This window comes from Silurus meridionalis, chromosome 10 (genome assembly GCF_014805685.1).
Source record: "Silurus meridionalis isolate SWU-2019-XX chromosome 10, ASM1480568v1, whole genome shotgun sequence".
Classification (NCBI taxonomy): domain Eukaryota; kingdom Metazoa; phylum Chordata; class Actinopteri; order Siluriformes; family Siluridae; genus Silurus; species Silurus meridionalis.
The window spans coordinates 10,002,773-10,025,279 of record NC_060893.1 but is presented as its reverse complement, the minus strand read 5'-3'; the positions used below and the strand labels follow the sequence as shown (position 1 = coordinate 10,025,279).

The following is a 22,507-nucleotide window of genomic DNA, read 5'->3' as shown; positions in this document are numbered from 1 at the left end:
TCTCCAGAACTCCCAAAAGGAGCACGATTGGGGGAAAGGCGTACAGGCGTAGCCTCGGCCACGACTGTACCATGGCAGCCAGCCCTAACAGGGCTGGGTGAGAGAGAGAGAACCAGAGGACAATGCGAAGTCTCCTGGGTTGCAAACAGATCCACCTGGACTCTGTAGAACCTCTGCCATACCTGCTCCACTACCTTGAGGTGGAGCCGCCATTCCCCAGGCCTCAGCAATTGTCTCGACAGGGCGTCTGCTCTGACATTCAACCGTCCTGGGATGTAAACGGCTCTCAGTGAGAGGAGTTTGTCCTGGAACCAAAGGAGCCTGCTCAGGTCCCACCAGGGTGGGACACATCCCGTTGAACCGGGATGGAGAAGACGCAAACTAAATCGCGTTGCCCTTCTCTACAGTACGCAGGACCCACCGAGAGACTTCTGGCAGCCATCCCAGACTGACACAAAGTTCCACAGGGGAACCAACCTCTCGGGGCTGGCCTCTGACCCACTCGGAGCGGCTGGAGCGGTGCTCTGCACAACACCTCCTGAGAGGCAGTGGCTCTCTCCCATCTGCAGCGATCTTTCGGGCAGAAATACGGGGAGCAAACCACTGGAGGGAAGCTGTGCCGTGAAACACGTCCCGTGGCAGGGCTATCAGATAGTCCTCCTGAGCCCGAACGGCTGAAGCAGCATACTGCGGCCATTGAAGCCTCCTGAGAGGCGGCGGGTCTCCCCCATCCGCAACGAACTTTCGGGCGGAAATAGAGGGAGTTAACCGCTGAAGGGAGGCGGCGCCCTGAAACACATCCTGTGGCAGGGCGAACAAACCGGCCTTCCGGTGGTGCCAGGGAGGGACAGGCACCGTAGCATGAGGTATAAACCACCCTTCAAGATGTAAGCCGTTAGGACTTATGCACCATGGCCCGTTTATTAAAGGCAAGGATGATCCTCACGTCGGCCAGCCCTCCTTGGGCTTAGAGCGTCACCAGGGGCCCCTAGGACCTCCACGCGGGAACCGGGTGGCAACGCTCTCTTTCTGAGCATCTTGATTTTCGGGGTCTTAGAACGTAACCCTCGCCAGTTCTGGGGCACCACTCTACTCTAAAATATATTCAAGTTTTATTTATATAGAAACTCTTGAGAACATACAATGGTTGCTGAAATGTGAGGGTTATACTCACTTTTATACTCAAGCACCTAATAGACTTTTCAAATATGCATTTCGATCAGAGATTTTACCAAGCCTTTCTACTTCTTGGTGTTTGACCAAGTGAAAGCTGTATAGCTTTCACTTGCACATTTCTGTAGCTAAATGCAATCTTTAATTCTTGTTTAATTTTTTATTGCTTAAAATTCTAAAATATATCAGCCAATTTTGCCTTTTTTGTCTTTTTGTGGAAAAATAGAATTATATCTATATAAGCCATAATGCTGTCTCTTGTTACAGTAATCAACAATCTACATCACACCACTCTCACTTATTATGTTAATACTACTACTACTACTACTACTACTACTACTACTACTACTAATATTAAGCAAAAAAAAAAAAAAACATATTATATAAAAATAATGTTAAAATTTCGACCACCTTATAACAATACATTTGACCATTATGTTATTTTTTATTCTTCTTTCTGAATGGGCTTTCAAAGTCTTTGGAAGGTAAAGTAGGAAAAGCATTCTGTCTTGATAGGTTAGCTAAACACAAAATGTACAAATGTGCTGTGCACCTATACAGTGATTGGCAAGCAGTGGTGTATAAAGGGGCCAATTTTGCCTATTTTCTTCCTGTTTACTATCCCACGTTCCTTGCTTGATGGACAGCTCACAAATAGCTATCAAACTCCAGCTGTTCTACAAAACCAAGCTCAGAAGCCTTTTCAGTCAGCTCACAGAATCCTTCTGGACAAAGTAAGAACCAACCTTCAGCGGTCAGCTTTAAATCTTGCACCGTTTTCCAATTTGCTCCGTTTTACTGTATGGATGGTCCTACACTGAGCAACATGCAGTAGTGGCTAAAATTCCTACACTTGTGTAATATTCTTACACTGATTTAAACTTTTTTTGCAATCAAGTATTGTATGCTCCTGCACTTCATACCCTTTTTAAAAGATAGTTATCTATCTAACGTTTGTGAGAACTGTGGGGTTATGCTTGTGATCACTTGAAAAATGTATGTAGTTATGTAAAATAAGAAATTAAAAAATACATTGTCCAGTGCTGGAGGGGGATATAGGATTGCATTTACCTTACTAAACACATCTGATTCAGCTTATTATTAGATTGAATTTTATGTGTTAAAAGAGGAGGAACACATACAGATATGTGACATGCTCGACTGTCTCCTTTTAGATCCCTATTTATGACTGTATTTCCCATATCAGCCCATATGAAGCTCGGGTTTAACGAGCATTCCACTCCGTGCAAACGCCTAGCATAACTGTCACTGATGCTGCATAAGTCTGCTCTATTCTCTATCTTTGCTACTCTACTCTTCTCAGTCACAGTTCTTCACACCATTCAATATACAATAATTAGAACCGATGGTGGTTTTAGAAAGATAGACTATTTTTTTTTGCTGTATGTTTACAACAAGTGTTTGAAAGACCATTTATTGAATTCCATTTATATCTTCCATTTAATCTATTTTTATATGTGCCTACAATGATCATCACAAAACATGCACAGTACTAATCCAAACATATAAATTAAGCCTCTTGATTTAGTGGCAAATATATGGTTAACTGTGTCTTAACATTTCATGCATACATAAAGCGTCATGATTTTGTGTCCTTTGTGGTCCCAGTCTGAACTGTGCTGCATGATTAGATTAAGGTCACTGCTTGGCCTACAGTCTCATGGAACAGGGTCTATCCTCAGGAGAGGCACTCTAAATATGCAAGAGTCAAAAAAGATTGCCATTAACAGGAACTAATTACCATTTTTAGTTATTAATTTACACCACAGAAAAATAAACAAGCACAATCATGCAAGCCATGCAACCATTTTCTCCAGGATACTTTCCGTAATATTAATGATTAGAACTGGCTAGATTCAAGTCTTTAGGGAAGGAAGAAACTTAAAGCCTCGTTCTTCATTATCAAGTTTTTAACAGCGCAGTCAAGTCTACACAGGCCATGCTTGACCCCAACACTTAATCACTGGGGTGAGAAAGAAAAGAAGAAAGGCTTTCTGAGGTAAAACAGAGAAGCTTATTTCATGCGAAAAACAGTTTTCATTCGTTTTTTACCTTGTAATCAAAATCAAGGTCGGCGCTTGTTCAAACTAATTAATATAATTTTTTTTAGATTGGTCAGCACCGTTACTGTATGTCCTCAGTTAAGGCAAATAGATGTACTGTATAGCAGAATGAGTGAAAAACTGCTTTTTTTTCCATCACCATTCATTTATTATGAACTTTAAATTAAGTTGGATAGTATATCTGGTAAACAGCCATGTTTTTAATGCAAACTTCTTTTCACTTATTCGTGTAGTGTTGTGAAACCCATAAGGTGCATTACTGTCATCTGCTGGTGGAATGTTTATCCATAAGTTACATTAATAGACAATGGCAATACTACATAACAAAATACTTACAAACATAAATACAAATCTATTCACTAGTTTTACTAAATATGTACTGAGACAGGTAAATGTCTAAACATAATTGACATGGTCCTACTGTGTTTTTACAATGCATTTAATGCATTCATAAAGGACAAAGAAATCCAGTAGGGAAGAGAGACCACCAAATGCATGCATACACACAGGGCTTCCTTATAGAAATATAAAAAAAAAATCTTCAATTCTCCACATGTATGAAAAACATCAGGGGGATTTAGCCACAGTTGTAGAAACATTTTTGCGTACATTTTTATAACCTTTGGCATCATTTTTGTTTATGCTTTTTCTGAGAAAGTATGGATGTAACCTGTCCTACAATTGTACAACCTGTTACAGTTTTTTTGCTCTAGAGGGTCGAAGACAACACAGACAGAGAAGGAACATCAACACAGCACTTGCACTTGTAAGAATGAATGCCAATTGATATAGAGCCATAAAGACATTGTTCTTTTTTTAATCATAGAATTAAAAGGAATAACAATACTAATGATATACCTTACCATAGTATTAATGTTTACTATTTCTTCTTCTTCTTCTTTAAAGATTTAAAGATAATTTTAGAATTAAAAACAAAACAACAAAAATGCCCTGCATCAATATTTACAGGATTTAAAAAATGTATAGTGTATAATTTTGCCTTATACATAATGTGTAATTTTTTAACTGCTTAATGTTTACATTGTCATTTATTTAGGTATTTTTATATACATGTAAGTTGAGATTGTTTTTGATTGGTGTTCTATCCAAACCACATGATTTTGTAGAGCTGTAACAGAGTAATGATTTTAGTTTTAGTCAAATTTTTCAGTTTTCTACACTTAAATCACAGAGTAATTTAAATCACACTGAAAATAATTTCAGCTGTACCAGCTCTCCCCTGCTGTGGCAAAGCTTATAAAGTTATACTGTAATTGATAAGGTGAGAGGTGTAATTTTTTTTCAGCACTTTCTTTGGTTTCCAGTGTCAAATATCTGAAGTGGGTGGTAAAAATGACACTTATTTTTCTTGACTGATTTATACAGTACGTCCTGTTCTGTTCTGTATTATAAAACTTCTGCAATAGTGTTTTGGGCTTATGTTTACTGAGAATATACAATGCATTTGAATATATTACCTTACTGAAGTGAACTGTGGAAATCATATGAAATGATTTAAAATTTGGTTATGAATGGTATTGCATTAGTTAGAAACTAAAGAATGGCAATGTGATCAGCATCATACCTACACTAAATGTTGGAGGTTAGATAATCGTATTTACTTGCAAATCAGATAATGCTTACTTCTTTGCAAATCTCATCAATCCATATTTTATTCACAATAAAACATAGAAAACATAGAAAATGTTACAACTGAGGAAATATATCAAAAAAAAAAAAAAAAAGGGTAATCTCGAATTTGGTGGCCACAACACGTCTCAAAACTTTTGGGACAAGGCTATATTTACAACGGTGTCACTGGTCTTAACACTTTTGGGAACTGATGAGACCATGGCTGGGGTTTTGAGGGACAAATGTTGCCCCATTCATATCTGATTATATCTGTTCAAAATTCTTTTTTGACGTATTTTTATTTTTCATTTCATAATGTACCAAATGTTTTCATTAGGTGAAAGGTCTGGACTGCAAACAGGCCAGTTTGGACAATTTGCACTCTGACTCTTCTAATACAAAGCCAAGCTGTGGTAATGATGCAGTACGCAGTTAGCATTTTCTTGCTGAAATTTGCAAGACCTTCTCTGAAAAAGACATTGTCAGGATGAAAGCATATGTTGCTCTAAAACCTGTATATATTCCTTTCAACATTGATGGTGCCTTTTCTAGATGTGCAAGCTGACCATTCTATAGGCACTAATGCATCCCCATACCATTAGAGAACACAGACTTTTGAATTAAGCATTGATAACAAGCTGAATAATCCCTCTCCTCTTTAGTCCAGAGGATGCAGTGTCTATGGTTCCAAAAAGATTTTCAGGGAAAACATTTCTGGATCATGTTATCATGTCTGATACAGTGAACTTCTTGATGTTCTAATATACTGTAGATGTTGTCAATGTTATCTTGATGAACATTATAATGAAATTAGTAATTTGTAAACACATTATTTTGCAGATTGATGAACCTCAGCCCATCTCAGATTCTGTCTCTTTGAGATTTAACTTCTTGCTATGCCCAATAATGTTACTGACCTGTTTGCTATTAAACTAATTTGTTGTAAAAAATTTTCTCTAGCAGTTCTAGAAATTCAAAAGTACTTATTTTAAAATAGTAAACTTCCTTTATGTTCTATTGTAAATAAAATGTGTTTATGAGGTTTGCAAATCATTGCACTCTCTTTTTATCTAAATTTTTACACTGTGTACCAACCTTTTTGGAATTGGCATTGTACAAGTTTTTTTCTAAACCCTTAACTCTTCCTCCCAACAAAAATGGGAGGATAGCCTCTGAAATGAAGTTTTGTTACTACTTTGAATTATTCACTCCACATATTTTTAATCACACACACTGTTGGAGATTACCAATCTGGCTGCTCACCTAGTTAGATATAATTGTGATCAGTCTGCATTTCGTTAAGCATTTGCCTGTAAGGGTTCAAGCATCAAGCATCATTTGGTGGCTTAGTGTAGTCATAATTAATACAAATATTCTACAGATCATCATTGATCATTCTTATACTGCATGTATTTATCAGTATTTATTTAATATTATCTTTTAAGTAAGCAATATAACTGCATGACAACAAAAGCACATGCTTAATGGAAATGTTGCATTGTGTGAATTTATATATTATAGCATTTCCAGGCTTAGAGCTTAGCTGCAATTCGCCAAACACAACAAAAAGGTTTCATCACTGTTAAAAAAGGCCACACTGACTAGTGCCAAGTGAGCAGTGAAAAATCATTTGTAATATTGGAAGCCTGAAGCTTGACAGGTAAAAGTACATTTGTTTGACAAAGAGCAACAGCTCTTACTAAAATGACCTTAAGCTGTTGATTTGCTTAAAGTCATTTTTCCTTTCTGCACTTTCACATTAAACATGTCCAGGCTTCAATGAGGCACAATGATTGTAAGATGTGATGGAAACCCATTTCTAGACTAAAGTAATGACTAAATAATTGCTGCAAGCTTTCAAATAGTCGCTGTCGGAGTGTTTATTAAAGTGTGTTCTGGTGCTTCTGACATGTAATGGATACAGGAAACTGGTAGAGATGCTGGATTAGCAGAGCATAACTTTGTAATATGTCATGTGCTCTAATCCTAGATCATAGTCAACAGAAATCCTAAGGCAAACATTCAATTTGTTCAGCATTATGATTATGCACTCAGTTGTGCTTTCCTGACTGCAGGTGGGCTTAAAGCACACCACGGTTTGATAGCGACAGTTAGATACAATTGGCAGCACCTGCACTGAAGCATAGGAGCATCAGATGGCTTGGACAGTTCTGGCTAGAATCCAGCAATTACCACACCAGGGGGCTCCATTACATGGGCAACAGCTATGGCCAAACCTAATGAGGCACAACCGTAGCAAACAGTATGCTTCTTCAAAGAATCCAAACATATTTGTGACCCTCCCTTCTGAGGCAGGGGGAGACTGAATGACAGTAAAATAATACAGTCGGTTTTGTGTCTGGAATGAGACAGAATACAGGATATTCATCAAGCTATGAATCTAATTGAACGGAATCTCTATATTATGCCTGATCTGTGAATTCGTATGGCAAAGGCTCTTATATGAAATGTGACTGCTTGTAGCACAGCAGTTTTACCCCTGTTTTACTATATATTTACAAAATATATGAATTTAAAAACATTTGTATTTGCATTTTAAATGGTAAAGGATATTGCAACAAAACCAAAAGTTAAATTAACATAAAAATATTTTCAAAGTAGTTCTATTACACCCCTGCAGCAGGGTGGATATGGCTTCGATAGCTTTTTCAGCATGTATAAATGCCAAGACCTTTACAAATTGAATATATATTATCCTGAATGTATAACAGACAGTGGTATGTGATAAAAATAACACTTGCATATGACCCCTGTTTCTCTTTTGTTTCCCTTAAAAAAAAAACCCTGTCATTCACCTTTTTTGGAATTGGCTTTTTTTTCCTTTTTATTCTTAACTATTTCTCCCAACAAAAATGGAAGGATGGCCTCTAAAATACAGTGTTGTAACTACTTTGAATTAATCATTCCACATATCTTTAATCACTTACACTGGTGGACATTTTTTTAATTCTCAAAGATAGTTCCCAAGCATACTCAGTCATAGAATGCTTTCCATAAACTTCCACATGGCATCTGGTTGAGACTGGTTAGGAACTTTTTCCAGGTAGCTAGAAGTCTTTACATTTAATGGTTTCATTAAAGTATTGCTGCCTACAGATGTAATTTTTAAATAAAACCAAGTATTATTTTCCTGCAGTTTGTTTATGTGTTCCTTTGTTTCTCTGTGTTTACACTGACATAGTGGTAGGGTTCATTAACAAAATAATTTGAGCACTAAAAAGATACAGGTATAAGTAATTGTGTTCCTTTTCTCACACTCCAAAAGTACAACATGGCTATATGACAGCAGGAATTATTGCAAATCTAACCTCTTTTATCAATTTGTGGCTTTTCTAGAAAGTGAATGTGCAAAGGATGGTATTCAGGTGAGTCTCACTACCCCTGGTGTTTAGGAGGTGTGAAATCGAATGGTTGATTGCAATGTAAATTCAGGGGAAGAATAGCTCAGAGGACAGAGACAGAGGAAGCACACCTCTAAAAGCTTACCAAATGTCTTGTGCTAATCTGCGTAGCAATAAATCAGGCAAATTGTTTTTTGGACAGAATTTCCTCACACTCGGTTTCATGTGAATTGTAGAACAATTTTTGAAAGCTTTGAGTGATATTTTTTTGCTGAAAATCTTCCTTTTGGGTGTAAATATCAAGATATCTGCCCTTAATAGTTGAGGCAAATGGCAGTTTCTATCTGCAAGTCCGTTAGTTTGACTAGAAATTAAACAAATGATTTTTTAGTCCATAATTTATTTAGCTATTTCTGATATGAAATTTTCATGTTTTCTGTTGCATGACTTAACTATGTAATGTATTCAAGACTGTTGTTGGTTTTTATTTATTTATTTATTTATTTATTTATTTATTTATTTATTTATTTATTTATTTATTTATTTATTTATTTTTGATTTTTGATTTAACTATGATTGGTCATTGGGTGACAGGCTATACCCAGAGGACAGCACACTCCACTCACTCAGAGATACACTGATTAGCTGTGACATTTTCCATCTTGTTTCATTCCTCCGTTCTCTGATTCCATTATGCCCATCTATCAAGACTAACACTCACACATGTGGACAACTAGATGCCCCTCGCAGGTACAGATCAAATCAGGATGTCACTTAGGCTCACTGTGAAAATGTGTGTTTGTGTAGAAGCTTAAGATGTTGTAGAAACAGCAGAAGATCAACAGCTGTATAGTGTATGATGTGTCTATCACCAACTAGAGAACTGCTTTGACCTGAGGCTAGAGAGGAATGGTTTTATAATGTACAGATGTGCAAAATGTATCTACAAACTCAAAAAAAAAGGTTTTCATGAAGTGGCTTATGAAGTAGCTTAATTGTGAAGCACAATTTGTTCATGCTGTGCTTTAATGTGGCTTCCATTGTAACATAAAAACCACAGCATCTTCTGCTGTTTCGACGCCTATTTTCTGAAAACACGCATTGCATTTTTGCCTTTTTTTCCTCATCATTTTTTCATTAATGTTCACATTTGTCATTTGAGCATAAATGTTAGGGTGTGCTATGCTCTTTGTGCATGTTGAATGAATGCCAGAGTTATTAAAGTGATTTGTTCATTATCAGTGGACCTTTGTTAAATTGTAGACTTTCTTCTCCTTAATATGTAGCACAGGGGGATGTAATCTTTTTACTTTGCTTATTACAAACACATAAATGTGTAAGAATATGTTGATAATTTGCAGTTTGCTGAAGGATGGCACTGTCTCATGCCCTACGCATCTTACATAACCCCTGTGCAAATTTGATGGAGGCAGCAGGGTTAATAGTTACCTTAATTGTTGTCTTTTTTCTTCATTTCTCTGTTGTGTGTTTTTTTTCCTGGTTATCCAGGGGCTACATGTAAATGCCAACCAAATATCACAAGTGTCTGACTAGCTAAGCGTGAGGTTCACAGTGGCTGTTTTGTCGTTAATGTGCCAAGCTATTTAATTTCTCAAGTTTATTTTGTGTGTCTTGGCATCCTTTTTTTTCCTTTTTAGTATGTTGTGCAAGCTTGAACAGTGTAAAGAAAAGAATGTGCAGATGATGCCTAAATGCAATGCTTTAGTTGCCATTCAGTCTGACTCTGACCCTGACATCTTGTGGAAAGTCTGTGGACTAGTGGAAGTGCACAGATTTTCCTCATGATATATAGGTAGCAGCGGGGGTCCCCTATTCTGATAATTAGAAAGTGATTGAAAGTGGACAAGCATAATATTTTTCAAGTGTGTAGGTTAGATAAATGTCTGTCTTAAAGGGGAGCCAGGGAACCATTTACTAGTGCAAAAAATATTTGTTCTGGCCAAGACGTAGAACATAAATCCTCCTCCATTAGGCATCTAAAGGTAGGGGGCATTAGATCACATTGAGTGGACTTCTGATGTGACAAAGTGCTTTACCTTGGTTTCTGGAAAAATACCTCTACACAGAATTGTTCCATTCACTGACTGCAGAAGCCATATATGTATAGAGCACAGAAGGGATATTTAGTAGATTATTCATGGGATGAAACATTGGGGTGTCAGTAATAGGTGCGATTAACACCTGAACAGTACATTGAGTCAGGACAGGCTGCATATGCTAGAATCCCAATGGAGAAGTTCACCATATCACAGTTCTAATCGAAAGCTATATGAGATTCACATAAGGTTAGACTGTAATGAGTCATATCTCTCTGGAATATATGCCACCTACTGTTTTAGCAGTTAGAGAATTCAAAAGTACTGTAAGGAAAAGCCCATAGGGTTTTCTTGGGGCATCAGCACTTTCTCACCCTAATGATATAGTCTGTCACTCAGCTGTCTTGTGGCTTTGTTCTTTGGCCTTGCCAATTATACATGTACCCGTGTTGTTCCCCATGATTAAGAACATCCTGAGTAATTAGTCAGTGCTTGGTTCGTGTGAGCCGACTCACTGTACATGCAAGGAATTTGAAGTTTATTTCTTTCAAGCAAAGTTGAGATGTAGTAGAGATGACAAATCAAAAAGTACAGAGAAGTGAAAATAAAAAGAAATCAACTATTAAGCCCAGGTGATTTTAAGTCTTAGAAACAAAGAAACACATCCATCATACCCCCTGTGTTTCTCAGTTGCATAGAAAAAAGAGTTTTTTCTTGAAAATTATTTAAGTTTCATATATTTTAAAAGTGTATCGATGTGGGTATAGTAAATATCAAATTTAGCATAGTTTTTCCTGTGAATGTGAGCGTACAATTCACATATGATATGCCATTTGACTTTTTATATTACAGTGGTTCCCAACCCCCGGGCTGTGGACCAGCACCGGTCCGTGGGTCAATTGGTACTGGGCCGCACAGAAAGAATACATAACATACATTATTTCCATTTTATTTATTATCTGGTTCTGAACAATGTTTTAGTTTGGATATTTACCGGATTCTCGCCACCACATCTGTCTATTACTCACTCTTGATGCATGTCATGATGCCTCGGTCACATGTCTTACCTTCATCTGCTACCTTCTTAAAGGGGCTGCTCCGGCTGCTAACACTTAATACATTACCAAAGTGAAACCCCCAAGCTAGCAAAATGAACAAAAAAACAACACAGTGGATTCACATTTATTATTATATTTAGAAAAATACCAGTTTTTATGCCGGACGTGTAATTTTATTTTGTTGTATTTATCCGCCACAACTTAAAGGCCGGTCCGTGAAAATATTGTCGGACATTAAACCGGTCCGTGGTTGGGGACCGCTAATATATAATATATCAAACAATATGTATATAAACATTTTAATGAACAAAGTCTTTTATAAACAAATTAATGCTATGAGTATCTCTATACATATTTTTTTTAATTCATGGATTCATTTTCTGCAGTAAGAATACTTTGTTCCCAATTAAATGTAACTCTTAAAATTAAGTTTGAATTATTAAAATGAGAGAGTCGATATATAGCACATATTATAGCCAATAATTCTTCCAGTCAGAAACCATGTCACCAGCCCTTTTGCTTTTCCAGCTAAGAACCATAAAGAACCATTTTGGGGCTCTTACATGACAGTTCACAACAAACAGTCTATTGCAGGCAACCCAAAAAAAAAGAAAGAAAGTTTGGCTTGGCAGATATCTTTCTGTTGTGCCTGCCAGGGAGACTTATGCTAATGCCATCTTTAAATCACCAGACTCGCCTTTGAAAAAAAAGTACAATCTTGTTTGTTTCTTCCTGCTGACAGAATCTAAGTGAATATACTGACCCTTCAGGCCTTTGCCTCATTATCACAATCTTAATACTTATTCCTGTATTTAAGTTAGTGTTATTAGTATGTCTACTAATAAACCAGTTTTACCCCAATTCTTTGAAGCAATTATTTGCAGTAGTCTTCTTTGATGTATCAATTATAGAAATATATTTATTCATTTCTCAAAGTTGTGACACTTTGAAATTTACCTTGGACATGGCCTACAGGAGGGAACATAGAGTTGGCAACAGCAGCTTACTGTAACTGGATTATTGTGTTGCTGATTAGAAAAACTTCAAATGAGAAACATCTTCTAAAAGGCTTGACTTGGCTGGGGTGTGAGAACGAGACACGTGGGCTAAGAATTTGTCTGTCAGAACCAGGGATACGCTCGTCTGATGACCACATAAGAGTGGAATATATAGGACTTCAAACCTTCTATCTCTCTGATGCCCTGGTGAGTCTTACTGCAGCATGGATGCTAAAGGGGCTCTCCACTGAGAAATAATGAACAAGAAAAAGTGGACCTCAGTAAAAAGAGAGAATAAGCGGCAACCTTGGGATTGCTGCATTTGCTAACAGTATTAGTGAGCATTTAAATGTGTGAAGAGAAAACAATTTATAATTAGTTTATATCTCCATGGAATGTTTTTTCGGTTTTGAGGTAAATGCCACCAATAATGAGCTTTTCCTTCCAGCGAAAGACTAGGACGTGGTGTTCTCTCTGCCATTAGTTTTTTCGCATGGGTTTATAATTTATTAGGTGTGATTGTGTCAGTAAATGGACTTGCTCAATCTTCAAAACCAGCATGAATTGCATTTGTCATGAGATGCAGCGTTATCCCTTCAAACAGGATGTAAGCAGATATACTTGCTCCATCTGCAAATGCCACTTACATCACTATTTACGTCACTTTTTTTTCCCCAAGACACCCGCAAAACATCTAAAATTATCCCAGACGCCTAATGCAGGTGCAAAGTTTCCTTTATGAATTGAAGGTGAGAGACACAGATAGCACCAAATGCATGGTTCCACACTTCAGCTCAGACAGTAGCCTCCGGAGTGCACATGCTTTCAAAAGAGGTGTGAAGTTGAAAATGGCACACCAGCGGCAGTTCACACATGCAGCGTTTGAGGAGTGCAGTACCAGGCTGAATGAGCATCTCATACAAAGCTGTAGAGAAATCAGGCCATTGAGCAGTTCATTCTGGCAATAATGGCTCCATACCTGTCACGATTAATTATTAAAGGCCATCGTCTAAAATAAGCACCTAATTTGCTTTTTCCACAGTTTATCCTATTTGTAATAAATACTCTTTTGCAGTTTCTGTACTTCATCCAAGCCCATCCTGAGAGTTAGTCACTGAAGCAGTGGCTGTGCAACTCTCAGAAGACAGAGGTGTTTGGACACAAACCCAACATATTCTTATTTAGCTTTTTCAAAATATATTATATTTTTATATGATATAATATTAAATAATATTATATTATATAATATTATATTATATATAAAAAAGCCCGACAAGGTAAAAGAGAACAATGACTAGACTTGAACCTGAAGAAATAGCAAACAAGAAAAACTGGAAACACAGCAAATACTGAAAACACAGGCAATGGTACAAACAGGACTATTTATACACTGAGATTAATGACATCACAGACAAGATTAAGGTGGCCCAACACAGCCAAGACAGGAATGAATCTCCTAGGACAGGAAAACATTTGCTGATGATGCAAGAATGGCAACAATCATATTTGGCTACATCTGCAGCTGATTTATTTAATTACCTGCTATAAAATAAACAGATTAATATATATTACAACCAGAGAAGAAGAAGAAGAAGAAGAAGAAGATTCTAGAAAAAGAGATGCATGTACACACAATGTACAATGTACATATATATATATATATATATATATATATATATATATATATATATATATATATATATGCCTTCTTAATATAATACCTTCTTTGGTCTGTCAAAATAATATTAACTATTTTAGGGGGAAAAAACCTGAAAAGTCTGAAAATGTCTATCTGTGCAAAGTAACTTGTGTGCATGCCTCTTGGAGTAGTCTTTTAAATAAAGGTCATGTGGAGGGTTAATTAGTACTTTCTTAATGCAATCTATCAGTATTGAGTTGCTTTTCTACATCTGACAGCTCCATTACAGGGACAAATACAAAGAGCATCCGAGTCAAGACAAACAGCTGGAAACAATTGTATAAACAGTGATAACAGCTTAGTTGTCAAAATTGCTGGGATGGCTATACAGTTATGTGGTCTAATGGGCTATATGTACTGCATGATTAGAATTTCACATTGTGTTATATGAATGCATAAATTGTTCTCTGCACCAAAATGATCTCTTTTTACATAACATTTCCAGTGTCCCGCCCTCGGCCTACCACCCAGAATGAAGACATCTGGATGGTCACAGTAGCACTACAGAATTAGTGTATGATTTATTACCTGTATTCAGTGCAATCCTGCAATAGCAGAACCAGAGTCATGTGGTTTCGTTATCCGCCCAGATGCTAATAATGGGCTAATTTTTTCCATAACATATTCTGTGCTACTCTAATTAGCCCTTCTTGATATATTGTGATTAGCCTTAATTGTAAGTGGGCAATATACAATATGTTTGGGACGGGTAACAAATAAAAGGCCTTTTCTTTGCTTGTAGGGTTTATTTCCTACAGCTATTGTTGATTGTAAAATCACAATGTCCTTGAGAGGTAGCAAACTAATGCAAATTGAGATTTCAATGATCAATCACTCAAGCTTAGACATTCTCTTTTAGATAGGAAATAATTTATGAAGCCTGACAGGATGTTTGACAGGCACTGTCAGTGAGTACCGCATCATTTACTATCCATCCAAATTAGTGTTTCATTGAAAGGAAAGATTCTACAATTTTCATAGAACTAAACATTTTCTCATTTAGGCTGCAATAATAGATTAAAAAATTCCTCCCACCTGTTACATTACCTTATTCTATTGACCCTTATTTGAATGAAAGGTCTGTATATGTCAAGTATACTCTTGGCACATCTTATTTGCAAAATCTTCAAAAGCACTCAACCTTCTCAGACTACATGCCATCACCTTCCATTCCACCCCCAAATTCACACGCAGATCTATGCACACATGGTTGACAGTTCACAGGCGATCTCTGGCATTTATATTCAAAAGCTTGCAATTTATAGTTGAAGCTGAGAGAGTATTGCTGTACCTGCACGACCAGCACAGAGTGTCATTTGTATTGCTGGCAGGCTTTCTGAACGTCTCTCTCTCACCGAATGCCGATGAGCTCAGCCTCTGGGGCTCTGGCCGACGGCCTGGCCTTTTGGCTGAGGAGAAATCAATCAGGCCGTCAATTGCCTCCAAAGAGCCATTATCCACCCTGCCTCACTACCCACCAGAGCCCCTTACCTCCTACATCTCTCTTCTTACTTACATGATGTTGCTATGTTATATATATCTGATGGATTCAAGTTCGAGCATCCACAAACATCCACACAGTGAGCCAGCATTTTAGAATTAGCATTGATTTTTCCTACAAGACAAAATGTATTGGTTTCCTATACAGCAGTAGTTGCCTTAAAGATTATATTTGACAGAGATTTCATTGGCCTGCTAAAACTTTTTTGGCCCTGGAGTACCAACACTACATTTGCCACAATTCATACAAAGTTACCAAATCTGTCTTACTTTTTCACAGATTCCTCAGATCAGCTATGCATCAACTGCCCCAGAGCTAAGTGATAATACCCGCTATGACTTCTTCTCTCGTGTGGTTCCGCCTGACTCCTACCAGGCCCAGGCTATGCTGGACATTGTAATGGCCATGGGGTGGAACTATGTCTCTACACTGGCTTCAGAGGGCAACTATGGCGAAAGTGGTGTGGAGGCCTTTGTCCAGATAAGTCGTGAAACTGGTAGGTAAAACAGTTGCTGAATGTACTGTACTGGGTCTTTGCTATCTGATATCTGGTCAAAATAGCAGCCGCAGGAATAATATTATTTTATTGAAAATAGATTTTTAGGCTTTAGTGTACTTCATGTAAGAGAATTTCTGTCCTTAAAACAATTGTTGTACTTTAAGTTATTTAAATTAATCTAATGGTGAGCAACCTTATCTATATTTACTAGACAGAGGACAGTGTTGACACAAGAAATTGCAGAAACTAATTAAAGAGAGGGAGTTGTTACAATACCTCTTGATCAAAGAAAGAATGACTTTAAATGAGGTCAGATACTTTAGATAGATGCATATAGTTACAGCATTTGGCAGACACCTTCAGGTGTATTGAGTTTTATCTCATACATACAATTAAGAACCTTGCTCAAAGGCACAACAGTGATGCTGGGATTTGAACTCATAACCTTTTCAACCAAAGGCCATTACTCTAACCATTAAGCTACCAATTTCTTCCTTCAGAACCTGTACCTTCATGCAGTGTGCAATACCAAAAACCAAGCGTGGTGAAAAACCTCTGCCTCATAAGTTAAATGTAGATTTTGTTAATCTGCAATAATGTTTGCATTATTTTTTCTTTACCTACAAGACACAAGTAAAGCATTTCTAGGGTCAGAATAGTACTAACTAAAGAATACCAGATTTATTATTCCAATTATTAAAACATATTTAATAATGGCATTGAACTATTTAGTGACTGCGGGTTTAGAAAATAAATTATTTAGGACAGATAGGTAGAGGGAAAGGTACCAGTGGTTTATAGGTTTTTAAAAGGGTAAGATATGTAGTTTGGTATCTTGCTTAACTAAAAAAATATTGCATCTTTTTAACTTTCATATATTTTAAAATGCATTCACACAAGGTTATCAGTATAGAGTATACAATAGGTAAAATATTACTCCTGTAAAAGTGCTCTCTTTAAACTTTCACTTGAGTAAAAGTACAGTAGAGTTTGCCTTCAAATGTACTTAAGTATCCAAGTACTATGATTTATAATAGCTTGATAGTTTTACTTTCATTATGTAAAGCACTTTAAATTACCATTGTGTATGAAATGTGCTACAGTATAAATAAACTTGCCTTGCAGTGTCATAGACTAGATAAAATGATGGAGAAAAGGAAAATGGACATAAGATCATTTTTCAGTGCACCTAAACCATGTGTGTCCACTTCAAAAATTGCTCATGAGAAATTTCATATTTATTGTCCCCCCCCTACTGTTAAATGAAATTCACGCCTATTACCCCAACGTCTCCCCACTGATTAGTTTTAGCTTTGAAAAGCTCCTCTCTGCTTCATCTACCATCACTGGATGAGTAAGACATATTCTCAGAGCAGTCCACAAATTTGGATACATTTCTGAGAGCTCACTTTCATGTAAAAATATCACCCTAAATGCATTTATTGCACAATTAAATACACGTTACTGTGCACAATTTATCAAACTCTCAGAAACAAGAAACAGAAACATAAACTTGTCTAATTGTAGCCATAAGATACATACAACATCTATATCCTTACAATACCATATTTTCCGGACTATAAGCCGCTACTTTTTCCCCATGCTTTGAACCCCACGGCTTAAAAAATGAAGCGGTTAATTTATGGATTTTTCCATAAAACAACCGGGCATGAAAAAACGCACTTCACCTGTGTTCTGAGCTGCACGGCATCGCAAAAGCTTCACCGATGGTGATTTTTAAACGCACGATGATGCCAAAAGAAAAACTCTCGAGAGAAAATGTTGTGAAAGGAAGGAGGAAGACAGTGAACAATGACTTTCTTGGTAGGCTACTGTTTAGATACAAGCCGTGTAACAGACACTCTCTTTTATAAAGTTTGTGTAAAGTTCAATAGTTTCAATGTAGACACCTGCGGCTTATAGACAGGTGCGGTGTATTTATATTCAAAATAAAAATCTTTGTCAAATTCAGTGGGTTCGGCTTATATTTGGGTGCGCTTAATAGTCTGGAAATTACGGTATATGTAGGTCTTTTGAATTAGCCTTTTAAGCTGCACTGGAGATTCCCCCGACTGAACTTAGTTCAGGACCTAATCAGTACAATCACAGAAAACCTTTAGGACATCACCTCAATTTAAGGTAACCAAATTAATAAGTGCTATTTTAACTACAACCCAACTAGACTAGTTAGGTTGTAATTGTTTTGTTGCTACACACATAAGGATAAACTGCATACTATAAATTAAAATGTTATGCAAGCTAAAATAAATATTGTTGCTATATGCATTAAAAGCACTGCAGGCAACACAGCATAACCAAAACCAAAGTGCTGTACAGTTTTTGGGCTATTTTAAATGCATTAGCTTATACTGTTCTCAAAATGAGATGAGTGATAGAGCTGCATGCACACCTTTTACTTTTTCACGTTTCCCCCCCCCTTTTATTTAATTTTTTTATGAATTGGGCTCCTGAGAGTATAGACCTTTATTTGTCATCCATAATTTTAATGTAGATTTCGCTCTCCTTACTGACATGACGTCACCCAACCCCCATCTCGCTTTTCTGAGGGTATGTGTGAGGAAACTTCTACAGGCAGTGGGTGCGCACTCTGAGTCCCGACCAGGTTCATTGACATGATATAATAATTGACGTGACCATACAAATAAACGGTAAACCCCAAACAATGTTTTATATATTTTTTTGTGTGGGCGCCCCGTGCTGCCCCCCGGCAAGATGCTCATGTCGCCTAAATCCACCACTGCCAAGCGGCAATCAAACCCTGATTTGTGACTTGCTACGTGATTGACCATCAATCACCGTTTTTATCAACTCATGAATAAAAAGGAAAGACTGATTTTGCTAAATGTAGTTAAAAGTAAGATATTTGACTTTGAAATGTAGTGAAGTGAAAGTAAAAGTCTCCTCAAATGGAAATACTTGAGTAAAGTACAGATACACAAAAATAATACTTAAGTACAGTAACGAATTACATGTACTTTGTTACTGTCCACCACTGGTTGCCATAAGCATCTTTCAAAAAAGTGTATCAGAGTAAAATGGGCCCGAGACCAGGGTCTGTCAGATTTACACAGGATTCTATTTCCTAACCTAAGGAAAAAAAAAAGGGCGTTAATGATGCATGCAAATATAATTATGGGGACAGGTTTGGAAAAGGACTTGCCAACCAATCCCTTGTGCATACACAACTGTTTGCGGAGAGAGGTCATCATAATGAAATTATGCTCCCATTGTGCTGTGTGATTGATTTATTATTGCCATGTACCATGCTTGGACTCTTGTAGACACAAGGCTGGTGCATTAATTAAGTTGTAATTATGGAATTAAAATTCATAAGCTGAGCCATCCATGTGAGTGATTAACAGTTTTCACTGTACCTCCAGGCTCATTAAGTCTGTATGTGTGTGTATGTCTAGAGTAGGTGTTTTGGTAAAATCTGCAGTGTTCATCAAAGGTACATCAAAGGAAAATGTGACATGCTTCATGAAATTGGTTTCATACTTGCTTAAAAAATAACTTTTTTCTTAGTTAGGACCTGGGCTTCCAATCTTCTTGAAGAATAAAATATATCATACTGCTTCGGATGATGTAACTAGCTATAAAGAGGTACCGTATCTTTTTAAATGGATGGAAGCACTGTTTATTGCTGGAAATTTTGGAGCACTGTCAATATCTTTCAAAGGTTTATTAAATGTAACATAGAGTACATCATATCTCCAAGCACAGTAATGAACATTGCTGCTCCAAGGCTAAATTCTGAGTTCAGGTGCAGTATTGCTTGATCTCACATGTCTTTGGAGAAGTCTGGGTTCTCTTCCTCATAATCCCCATCACATGCTTGTTGGCAAAACAAAAACTTTACCTGGGATGAATCAGTGCATGGAGTGTGTCATATAGTCTGGATTATTGTACCGTACACAAATCTGACTAGAATAAATTGGTTACTAGAGATAAATGAATGAATGAATGGATGAATGGATGAATGGACGAATGATTATTGAAGTACCATAATATATTGTACATGGACAAAGTAAATATTGGTAAAAGCAAATTAATCACTTGGTGGACCTTGACATGTCTATTACATTATAATATATGACATTTAAACAGAACTCAAGCACAAGTGAAGGTGATCAAGTGAATTGTATACCTTTCAGATTGCTTTATTGATCCCAATGCTCAGGTGGTAGCCTTTCCCACTCTATATATTTTTATTAAGTTCGCTGCAATAAAACAATCTGTCAAAACATACTGTACGATGGCAACAAGATTCACATGTGCATGAGTGTAACTTGGCATCTGTAGTTATTGGCCAGATTTTGTGGATGCTGTTGTGCTTTATGGCCAAGCAGAATGAAACAGAAACTTCCACATTTATGGATGAAAACTGTAGTACCTCAAAGTGTACAGGGACAAAAATCTTTTTTTTTACATGACTTGTTAAAACAGTTTGATGGAACACAGGAAAAGGTTAGCCTATTTTATTTGGAACAGCAGTTTTTCCAAGATTGTTCTTGTTATTTATGCAAGGGGAGGCCTATTAACACATTAACACAGCCTTTTTAGTCTGTGGGGCAATTCCCCTGACTGAGTGTGTGATTCACACCGAATTCATAGTTGCCTATTTTGGTATATTTTCCTTGCTATTTTCTAGATCGTGGTGTCTTTGCAAGCCAGTGAAGAAGTCAAACAAGTCATACACAGATTTAGCCTTATGCAGATTTAGCAACCTCAGTTATTCTCATCCCTGTCTTGCATGTCAGAAAGTCTAATTTACAAAAGTGTAATGTGTCATTCTGAGATGTGACATATGCATGACTTATCTTGTTTTATGCTTGTAGCAACATTCTTTCCTTCTCTTTGAGCGCGAGGTACCATGATGCACGCTACTTGAATGTGGACAGAATATTGGGTGGTTGATGATACGATTTAGTTAAAGTCTTTTCTCTTTTTTTGTTGCTTGTTTTGTAATAAAAACTTGGTACAAATTCTTTATGTTTAGTACAGAAAAAGGGTCTATATTTAAAATTTTGCATTTAGGAGGTAATTACTTTTTTACTCGTGCAATATAAGGCAATTTCAGGTTTCTGAATTAGGGCTGTCAAAATTAACGCTTTAATAACGTGTTAAGCAAATTTATTTTAACAGCACTAATTTTATTAGCGCTCGATTAATGCATTTCTGTTTGACCATTTTGAATAAAAATATCAATAAATAAATATAAAACTGGCGAAATTAAAACTTCAACCCAACACACATTTTTTCACGACGCCCTTTCTTTACTCAGATATTTAAAAAAAAACTCTACCGAAAAATTATTTTGAATGATTCAACATTTGTTTTACTGATACACCAAGTCTCAAATCAAGCAGAAAAAAAATCCGCCATTGTGCACACATCCGGTAATTAGTCCTCCAGGGTCGACAAACGTGCCACAAAACAAAATATTCTTGTAAATGTATTAAAGTAATTTTGGTGTTTTAAATTATGTAAATTTTCAGGACACCAAACGGAATGTATTTTGTTTTCATGCTCTAAGTTGAGTATGGTTTTACTAATAATAAACATACATTCGCATAAAGCATCCATATTTGTCCATTGGCATGTTGATTAGAGTATTAAAATTACTTTCTTGAAAAGTATACATTTTTAATAATTTAGAACAGATAAAAATGTGTGATAAAGTTGCAATTAAAAACGAGTTAACTCATGACAAGCACTCATTTCATCACGATCAAATATTATAATCCACTGAAAGCCCTAACACATATAACATATATATATATATATATATATATGCTCCTCACCTTACGAACGAGTTACGTTCCAAGTTGCGTAGCAGCATGAATTTGTTTGTAAATTCGTAAGATGTAAGAGCTATAAAAACAATCAAATAAACAATAAAATATACTAAAAAAATCAAAATAATTGAAATACTTTATACAATATTTTGTATTAAGTAATAATAAAAAAAATATATAAAAAAATTAATAAATAATTCACTTAAAATAAATCCATTCGCTCTAGTCCAGTGCTCATCATGTAGACTCGTTTAAGGTTGACAACTAGCTATAGGCGGCTCTCCTCCGTTTTTATTTTTTCGACTACAAACAAATTTTACTTTGAGGACAAAAGAAAATATATTGAATATTGAACCCACAGAAAAAATGTTTCCTATAAACCACAATTTAGTAAATGGAACCAGTCTGACCTAATTGATATTGTGAAAGGGCATTCTGTGAGTTTGGGAATTTGTTTGTAAATATCGACTAAAAAGCTTCGTCTATAAAGTTTTTTTTTTATGACCCCTAAAGTGCATAGCCCTGCGGCCAACAACACCGGGCTGTTCAAAAACTTTCTGCATTACTTTCAAACACTGTGGAGTCATGTGCACTGTGATTCCATGCTTAATTCAAAATAAAATTG

At 36.5% G+C, this 22,507-nt stretch overlaps 1 protein-coding gene across 1 annotated transcript in view; it reads left to right on the top strand.

Annotated features, from left to right (window-relative positions):
• Nucleotides 1–22,507, top strand: part of grm8b (glutamate receptor, metabotropic 8b) — a 127,043-nt gene that overhangs the window by 19,852 nt on the left and 84,684 nt on the right. Inside the window, exon 3 of the mRNA XM_046858990.1 lies at nt 15,844–16,060. Within this exon, the coding sequence (XP_046714946.1) occupies nt 15,844–16,060 (217 nt within the window). The remainder of the gene's footprint in view (nt 1–15,843; nt 16,061–22,507) is intronic.